The 10,230-nt window shown below is 35.3% G+C and overlaps 1 protein-coding gene across 1 annotated transcript in view; it reads left to right on the forward strand.

The window, feature by feature from the left end:
* The window catches only part of MALRD1 (MAM and LDL receptor class A domain containing 1), a 596,783-nt gene extending 587,328 nt beyond the window's left edge, over positions 1 to 9,455 (forward strand). The window contains exons 40-41 of the mRNA XM_067730697.1: positions 6,452 to 6,527; positions 9,122 to 9,455. Coding sequence (XP_067586798.1) covers positions 6,452 to 6,527; positions 9,122 to 9,202 — 157 coding nt within the window. The 3' untranslated portion in view covers positions 9,203 to 9,455. The remainder of the gene's footprint in view (positions 1 to 6,451; positions 6,528 to 9,121) is intronic.
* The last annotated feature ends 775 nt before the right edge of the window (positions 9,456 to 10,230 follow it).

Below are 10,230 nucleotides of genomic sequence, written 5' to 3' on the forward strand. Positions count from 1 at the left end.
TTGTTAGATAATATGTGTCCTAGAGATGTTGGATAAATTTAAACAAACATGAAAGATGATAAATAACATAATCAGCATTCTAACATTTCACCACCTTAAGGAGTGAGTCACCACATTATAGACATCATTTTCCTTCAGGCCCTTAACTCAGGACAGTTATTTCTTGGATCTTAGAATGTTCTTCAGCATTTAGAAACAAATATAGAAATCATTTCTTTAATGGAAGCATGAGAGCAAATTCCTCCACACACACATGCACAGCAAATATCTTTTGGTAAATAAATTATCGTGTTTATCTCTGCAAACCACCTAGATAGCTGCATTAGGATTGCCCAATTTCAGAAAGTGTTGTTCTTCATACTTTTTAGTAGACAGGTTTTTACAGTAGAGTTTTATAATGCCATCCACCTGGGTGTAACAGGAATCATCATGCATGGCCATCTCAAATGGCATTCCACCTTACTTTTATAATTTGTGCTAAAGTTTTGAGCTCATGGCCTTTTTTTTTTTTTTTTTTGCGGTACGCAGGCCTCTCACTGTTGTGGCCTCTCCCGTTGCCAGAGCACAGGCTCCGGACGTGCAGGCTCAGCGGCCATGGCTCACGGGCCTAGCCGCTCCGCGGCATGTGGGATCTTCCCAGACCGGGGCACGAACCCAAGTCCCCTGCATTGGCAGGCCAACTCTCAATCACTGCACCACCAGGGAAGCCCTTCTAAGCCTATTTTTAAATATGAATACATTGTGACAGATTTACTCCCATGAGATGGTAGTGGGGACTACCACTAGGTGTTTGGTGGATTTGACTAAGAAGTGTGAGTAGTTTCTCAGACATACGAAATGACATACCAGTAAATTGGAGAAAAACATGTCTGTTCTTAACAGAAAGAAAGTAAACCACTGATTGATAACCAAAAGCAACAATTAATTTAGTAAATAAAATTAATAAGAAGACACAGTAAGACAAATTATAAAAGTTGATTAAAATTATTAATTAATGAATTTACAATATGTGTAAATTGATGTTTATTTTGAAGTATAGACTTGTCAATGAAAACAATTCAGGCATTGTCTTGTCATTCTTTCCTTGTAACCCTCCTGATAGCCATTCTTCAACATGCAGGGTGACACCTATGCTCACTGTCACCTTGTTTTTCTTTCAACCTAGATAAAGGTTTATTCACTTATCCAGTCTAAAGGTTTCACATTAAGTGACAATCAGACTCTACCCAAAACTGTCCAAATGTTGCCATAATAATTTGCCTCATACGCTAGCATTACAATTTTGTTTTATATTAATGAAGGTTTTATAGTTCCACTAAGCTAGAGATAAATGTGTTTACCAATAAGAAACCTTAACCAGAGCAATTAGACAAGAAAAAGACAAAAAAAGCCATGCAAATTAGAAAGGAATAAATAAATCTATTACAAATGACATGATCATGTATATACAGAAAATCTCAAAGAATCCACCAAAAAGCTACTAGAGCTAATAAATGAATTCAGCAAAGTTGCAATATACAAAATCAACACACAAAAATCAGGTGTGCTCCTAAATACCAGCAATAAACAATCAGAAAAAAAAATTAAGAATGCAATCACTTTTGAGAATAGCATCTAAAAGGATAAAATACCTGGGAATAAATTTAACCAGAGAGGTGAAAGGTTTCTACACTTAAAATTACAAAGCATTACTGAAAAAAATTAAAGAAAACCTAAATAATGGAAAGACATTTCCAGTTTATGGATAGGAAGACAATATTGTCACGATGTCAGTACTGCCCAAAGCAATCTACAGATTCAACACAGTGCCAATTAAAACTCCAACAGCCTTTTCTGCAGAAATGGAAAATTGATCCTCAAATTCATATGGAATTTCAAGGGCACCAAAAAGCCAAAGCAGTCTTGTTAAAGGATCAAGTTGGAGGGCTCACACTTCCTGATTTCAAAACTTACCACAAAGCCACAGCAAACAAAACAATATGGTATTGGCATATGAATATACATAGAGACTAATGGGTTATAATTAAGAATCCAAATATAAACCCATACATCTATGACCAGTTGATTTTTGACAAGTCCATTCAATAAGGAAAGAACAGTCTCTTCAATAGGTGTTGCTGGGACAACTGGATTTCTACATGCAAAAGAATGAAATTGGACCCCTACCTCATACCACACACAAAAATTAACTCAAAACAGATCAAAGACTTCAATATAAGAGCTAAAACCATAAAACATTTAGAAAAAATCATAGGAGTAAATCTTTATAACCTGGGATTTGGCAATGCATTCTTATATATGACACCAAAAGTATAAGAAACAAAAGAAAAAAATAAATAAATTGGACTTCATCAAAAACTTTCATGCATCAAAGGGTATTAAGAAAGTGAAAAAGCCTACAGAATGGGAATATTTGAAATCATATATATGATAAGAGTTTAATATACAGAATATATAAAAACTCCTACAACTCATCAAATCGACAGACAACCCAATTTAAAAAAAGAAGCATACTTGAACAGACATTTCTTCAAAGAAGATATACAAATGGCCAATAACCATATGAAAAGATGCTCAACATCATTAGTCATTAGGGAAATGTGAATCAAATCTATAATTAGATACCACTTCCCACCTTTTGGGATGGCAATAATAGTAATAATAAAATAGAAAATAGCAAGCGTTGGTGAAGATGTGGAGAAATAGAAACCTGCATATACATTATTTGTGGAAATGTAAAATGGTACAACAGCTATGGAAGACAGTTCGGTGCCACCTCATAACCTAAAACAGAATTACCATATGACCCAGCAATTCCATTCCTAGTTATATACCCAAAGGAGTTGAAATGGGGCCCAGATACTTATACGCCAATGTTCAAAGCAGCATTATTCACAATGGTCAAAAGGTGGAAACATCTCAAGTGTCCATCATCAGATGAATGAATAAACAAAATGTAGCATATGCACACAATGGAATACTATTCAGCCATAAAAATTATTGAAGTTCTTATACATGCTACAATATGGATTAACCTTGAAAACATTATGCTAAGTGAAATAAGTCAGACAAAAGGATAAATATTGTATTATTCCACTCATATGAAGTACCTAGACTAGGTAAATTCATAGAGACATAAAGTAAGTTAGAGGTTACCAGGGGCTGGAGGAAGAGGAGAACAGTTTTTATTGTTTAATGGCTATAGAATTTCCATTTCTACTGATGCAAATGTTTTAGAAATAGGTAATGGTAATGGTTGCACAACACTGTGAATGCCACTGAATTGTACACTTTTAAAAAGTGGGTAAAATGGAAAATTTTGTTATATATATTTTACAAAGTTTTTTAAAATTAATAAAATTCATTTTATTAAAAAACTTTGAATTATATTCTTTAAATGGGTGAAGTGTATGGTGTGTGAAAGTCATGTTTACTGGATGCAACATAGATGAAGTTTTGTTTTGTTTTTCTTCATTGCCCATCTACAGTGATTTCAGATATCTATTGTAAATACTTTCATGTTTTTAATCAACACTAAAACAATTTTGTTAGTTAATAAGCTATGAAGTCAATTCCTTTAGAGGTGTTCATATGCTCACTAAACTTAAATTGGAAACTTGCATCAGAAACATTTTGTCTGTTTAGCCCCTTCACAATGCCACCCTATACAGTGCCTGCACATATTGGATGTAGCCAGAGCTTAATAATAATTTAAGTGAATTCATCACAAGTTAGGGGAGGAAAACTCATGTGATCCATGCAGCTTCCTTTCCTCTACTCTAAGCTTCTAAGTCAATGTCTTGCTGATTCCTAGAGGTCGCTCCATTCTCTGAAACCTCAGCTCTTAAAGAGCTGTCTGCTCAATGACAGATACAGTAAGTTAAACAAGAATTTTTTATCCTAATGCAGACTATCATTGCACCATACAGTGTTAGAAGTGGCAGAAAACTTCACAGTCAAACATTTTGTTTTCCTCATATCAGGATCCATCATTTTAAGTAAAATTGTGTTTTACTTAAACAATTACGCTTGAATGTATATAATTGATGAAGGTAGAAAATTATATCATAGAACTTGAAATGGTAAATATATGGAGTTGACATTTAAAATTTTTCTTAATGGAAGTATCTATGGGCAGTGGGTAATATTTTACCTTTTAAATAGGAAAGACATTAAGAATTAAGCCCAACCATTCAGAGATTTCCAATGTTGGGAGACATACACTTGATCTGGGAAAAATAAAAGTTTGAGATTACTAATAAACATAAGTTGAAGTAAAGAAATTTGCTCACCTTCCACTACTCATACTGTGACCCTTTCTTGTTTTATTACAACTCCATATCCTGACACTTATGTATCACCCTTCTTTCTTTATAGTCACCCAATCCCCAAAGGCTGGCCACTTTATTTTAATAGAAAATTATTTAAGACTTAAAATCCTTCAGAAGAAAAGTAGCTTCAATAGCTGAATTAATAGGGTTGGAAAATTGATCAATTTACTTGACTTCTGCCTGCCAATATTGGTTTAGGTCATCTGGGGTCTCAGCAGTTCAAAGCCAAAAATAAGCACCTCATATCAAAATCTTTTGTGTTGCATGTACCTCAATTCTATCCAACTGACAGCCGAGCCTGTCCCTCCAGTTCCTGGTTGCCTGCCCAGCCTTTGGACCATCTGTCCTGTCTAGTCTTTGTGGTTTGGGTTTCCTCCTGTTTCCTGATTTCATGCCTGATTTCAGCCAAGAATAATTTTTCTGAGCTGTCGGTGTTTGGGGCTGTCCCATCTTTACCTAGTGCCTAATTTCCATTTTGTTCTAATCCTCCCTCCCTGCATGTTGTTTCTCCTGTACCAGCCTTTGCTTTCACATTTTGACATATTTCAAAACACCACTTCACTTCCCACCCAGTCTGTTTTGCGAGCAGCACTGTCTAGGCTCTTGCTCTAACTATGCCAATTATTGAGCTTACTGCTCTGAGAACTTAACATCGACTAGCCTTGGAGAGAGAAAAGGCAAAGAATCAAGCACCACTCATTCAATTTAATTAGAGCAACTCATAAGTTTTCAATTAGTGGTTAAGGAATTAACTTGTTGCCTCACCGTTTAAGAGTATATGATTTTTTTTTCACAAAATAACTCACAAAAATGGCTGCTGTGGCCCTCTTCATCAATAACCAAAACGTAGATGCAATGAAGGTGAACTGGTTAAGCTATTGAATATTGAAGCCAATTACATGGAAACAGCGGAGGTCAGGAAGCTTAGAAGACACTGAATCCACAGGGAGAGTGTATTGTCAGTCAAACACAATTACCCTGATTATGCTATTGCGCTCATTAACACTGTTATTTTTTAGAAGAGGACCATGTGGTTTGGTAGATGAAATAAGAGGTCATACCTCTGACAGTTTCTTTTCAAAGAGTAAATCAGTAAGACTTCCTCTTTATTATCTTTTCTTTTAGGATTTAAGGGTACATTATTGACAAACATTTATTGTCATTATACTCTGATTGGGCAAAAATAGTCATGCATTATATATTTTTTCTTCCTGGTTGCCTCCTCAAGACACTGGCAATCATCCTGGAATCGGTCTTCCATTCTCCACTATGTGTATGTGTACGTGTATGTGTGTGTGTGTGTGTGTGTGTGTGTGTGTGTGTGTGTGCATGTGTGTGCGCATATTGGGGATTTTCCTTATATCTTCAATAGGGTGTATTTAGTTATCTGGTTATATTTATTTTTTTCCTGTGATGAGTATTTTTTCTTCATCATTTGTGACCAGCTATAGCAGGGCTACTTGTCTTCCGATAAGTCTATTGACTCTTAAGTAACTGAAGTATAAAAAGGAAATGATCATTTAGGAGCTCAGTTAATCAGAGTAAATTATGCAGATCTAGACCAGTATGTCAGATTACCAAGGACATGCCTCTTTATGATCCATGAAAGGAAATAGTAACATAAAGATCTCTTCAAAATGCTCATATTTAAATTTGCTGTTTAAAATGTTAAATACTATGACAGGCACTACATACAAATCTTTATGGCAGACACTGTCATAAAGGATGTGGTGGGTTTGGCAACTCTTGAAGTCGATGGGACTTCAAGGTGGCCTTTCCTTATAACCAATTCAACTTTATATAACATTGTTCTTTCTAATCTCGTACACCTTGGTATTATTTGAATAATATTTAAGCAATCAGTTTTAAGAACAACTTTTTTTATGTGCTTGGGTTTTTTTGGATTTAAATATTCAGAGGTCAAATTACATTTGCTTTCAAGAATGTGTTTGCCTTGGTATCCTGCAAAAAAGTCTTTACTTATGGAAATACATTCATAAAAATAAGTACACTGGCTAGATAATATGTCTCCCAAAGATTTCTATCAGATAATAGCCTGAAAATGTCGTGTGGTGCGTTTTAATACTTACTTTTCTTTTTGTGGCCCTGGGTGCTTTAAGGAAAACTAAAAGAAGTATTAATTGTGCATTTGTTAATCCAATTTATGGGAACTGGAGCAACCCAGAGAAAACAGAGGTAAGTGGTAATGAACTGTATTGTTTCAGAACGGGGAACAAGCCTGCACACGTGCACACATACACATACACACACACACACACACAGTGTTGTCTGGACATGTTCCCATATCATGGTTAAAAGATGTGTTTTAGTGGAATTATTTCTCCACTAAAGAGATGGCATGGGAAGGAGTTTCAGTCTCTCTAAATATGCAATGAGAATTTTCCATTTCAGGATGGTTTCAATTTGCTTGTAGAATCAGTTCACTGTTAAATGGCTTTGTGGTCACTGTTCATACCCAAATAGAGCTGACGAATCTGGAAAATATCAGTTTAACCCACAAAGTATTAGTCATCTACTCACAATAACTCTTCATTGACTGTTCTTCATATTTTATTCCCAAACACAAAAGGGAGAATAGCGTTCTATGCTCTCTTTCAATTCAGGTGTGGGCTGTGAGGATTGTTACCTGATAACTTAGAAAGAGAAAGGAGAAAGGAAAAGTGTGTTACATCTTTCTTGGCCTCTTTTTAGGGCTACTCCTTATCAGTGCAATATGAAGTAGGCTAGAGAGAAAATGGCAAGTATAATAAAATCTCTCTCACCCCTTTCTTAAATAGGTAATATGAGCATCCATCTGGATATAAAACAGGATTAGCCATAACACATCACTTCTTCTGTATGAAAGCTTCCTTACATCTGATTTTAGAAATATTGTATCAAATTCATTCTCTTGTGAAAGTGAGCACGTAGAAAACCAACTTTCATTTTCTCCTATTATTTTTTTAATGAAAATCCTCCATAAAACAGTTGTTACTGTTGCTGAAACCAAGTAGCAAAGGTTTCAGATCAGGTGGTTTCTAGTATTTTTGAGTGATGTGGTTGAAGTCTAACACAACCCTTGACTTTTTTATTTCTGTTACCTGATAACTTAAAAAGAAGAAAGGAGAAATTAAGGGCATTGCATCTTCAAAAATGATGTCATATACACTTTTAGTATTGTTTTGTTAGGAATGAAAGGAAGAAGGAAGATATTTCCCAGAACACAGAATTAATTTGGATGATTTGCCAAGTCAGTCAAGTCGTAGAATAAAAATGAAAATGTAGGGCTTCCCTGGTGGCACAGTGGTTGAGAGTCCGCCTGCCGTTGCAGGGGACACGGGTTCGTGCCCCGGGCTGGGAAGATCCCACATGCCGCGGAGCGGCTGGGCCCGTGAGCCATGGCCGCTGAGCCTGCGCGTCTGGAGCCTGTGCTCCGCAACGGGAGAGGCCACAACAGTGAGAGGCCCATGTACCGCAAAAAAAAAAAAAAAGAAAATGTAGCCCTACTTAATGGATAATAAACAAATAAATAAATGAATATTTAAGAAACAAAATGTAATACATCTTCTTGACAAAGTAGGAGGTGTAATATAAACCTATTTTCATTTTTACTAAAGAAAAGAAAACTTAATCTTTTTAGTCTTTAGCGTAGTTTAACTTTTAGTATCTGAAAGTTACAAATGATGTAAGGAATTAAAATGTGTTTTAAATTTGACATTTTTATATTTATCATTCCTCATTCATGTTTTTTTCTTCCGATTAAGAATGGCTAAGAAATCCTGTCATAGCTCTAGACTTTTGTTGCTATTTTGATTTCTGTTGTTTCAGAAACAAATGACTTTGTATTAATTAAACTAAGTGCACCTTCCCTGACATTGTAACAGAGAAATAGACTTACCTGAAAATACTCTTCTGAACATTCTTAGAGAAAATTCTCATATTCTGAAATAGAAAATGAGAGAATAGTATAATGAAAACCACATACCCATCAGCCAACGTCAACAATTATCAACCCGTGGTCATTCTTGTTTCACCTCTACTGCCACCTATTCCCTTCACCCACCAGAATGGTGGTGATATTTTTTTAAATAGACTTAATTTTCTTTAGAGCAGTTTTAGGTTCAGGGCAGAACCTAAAACTTTCCATATATTCCCTGCCCCCACCCATGCATAGCCTCCCGCATTATCAACATCCACCACCAGAGGGGTAGATTTCTTACAATTGATGAACTTACACTGATATGTCATTATCACCCAGAGTCCATAGTTTACATTATGGTTCACTCTTGGTGTCAACCAGAGTGTTTTTAAGCAAATTCCAGATATCATTTAATTTTACCTGTACAGACTTCAGTTGTACCAGGATAAGAACATAAAAAAATATATAACCACAGTAACATGCTTAAACATTTAATAATAATTCCTTGACACAATCAAATACTCAATCAGTGTTCAACCTACCCCAATTGTCTCATAAGTAAGTAGGGGGTTTTGTACTTTGTTATTGTTGCTATATTTTTAAAATCATGATCCATATAAGGTATATGCAGAGGTGAGGATGAGGCAGTGACTCCTATGCCACTAGAGGACGCTGGGCATACACCAAGACTAGGCTTGCGTCAGTGGTTCAGGCGGTGTGGACTGGAGGTGCTGAAGTAGGAGCTAGTGATGCTCTAGTTATTACTGCAATGAAAATCCATTAAAAATTCACCTCAACCTGCATGATCTGGAAAGAAGTCTCTTATTTTAATGCCTAAAATCATAACTTTTTTCAATTTGTTTTTCTATAGAGTTCTATGTACTCCTTCTCAAATCCATTATATGACACAACATCAGGAAGCCTGGAGACTGAATCTAATCATCTCAAATAGTACCTTCAAGATCAAGTATGCTTGGGACTTCCCTGGTGGTCCAGTGGTTAAGACTCTGAGCTTCCATTGCAGGGGGCGCGGGTTTGATCCCTGGTTGGGGAACCAAGATCCCACGTGCTACATGGTGTGGCAAGAAAAAGAAAAACCAACCAACCAGCCAACAAACAAAAAAAAGATCAAGTATGATCTTATATTCCAGTCCGTGAAATCTGATAGAAACTCATGCAATAGTAAAAATAGGAGGGATTCAGAATACTACTCTAATTATTACATTTACAAATAAATTGTCTTATGGAATATATTGAATGTTTTCATGGAATCTGAATCAGAACCTTATCTTCATTATATATATGAATAGTTTGATAAAATGTTCCACTTAAGTTTCTTGTTTTCCTTTCATTTTTTTAAAGGATGAATCAAATTGTTTCAGATCCTGAATATAAAGAAGTTTTAAGATGCTTATTTAGATGCCATTGACCTTAGAAACAAAGTTGAACTGACTTAGTATACAAACTAACTAGCAGGAATGGGTGGACAAATCATAGTAATCCTAACAACATAACCATGAGTAAAATTTATTTCTGCATTTTGGAAAAAATGTGATAAATTATCATCCTAAACTTCCTTTCATTCAAATAATCATTTAACATCTATTTTTACATAGATATAAAAATATTGCTAAAATATATGTCAAGAAGCTTTGTTGTTCTGAAGGTAATAGAGAGCCCAGAAATAAACCCACACACTTATGGTCAATTAATCAACAACAAAGGAAGCAAAAATATACAATGAAGAAAAGACATTCTCTTCAGTAAGTGGTTCTGGGAAAACTGGACAGCTACATGTAAAAGAATGAAATTAGAACACTTCCTAACACCATACACAAAAACAAACTCCAAATGGATTAAAGAACTAAATGTAAGACCTGAAACCATAAAACTTCTAGAAGAAAATGTAGGCAGAGCACTCTACATAAACTGTAGCAATATTTTTTGGATCTATCTCCTAAGGCAAAAGGAACAAAAAGC

This window comes from Pseudorca crassidens, chromosome 1 (genome assembly GCF_039906515.1).
Source record: "Pseudorca crassidens isolate mPseCra1 chromosome 1, mPseCra1.hap1, whole genome shotgun sequence".
Lineage (NCBI taxonomy): Eukaryota > Metazoa > Chordata > Mammalia > Artiodactyla > Delphinidae > Pseudorca > Pseudorca crassidens.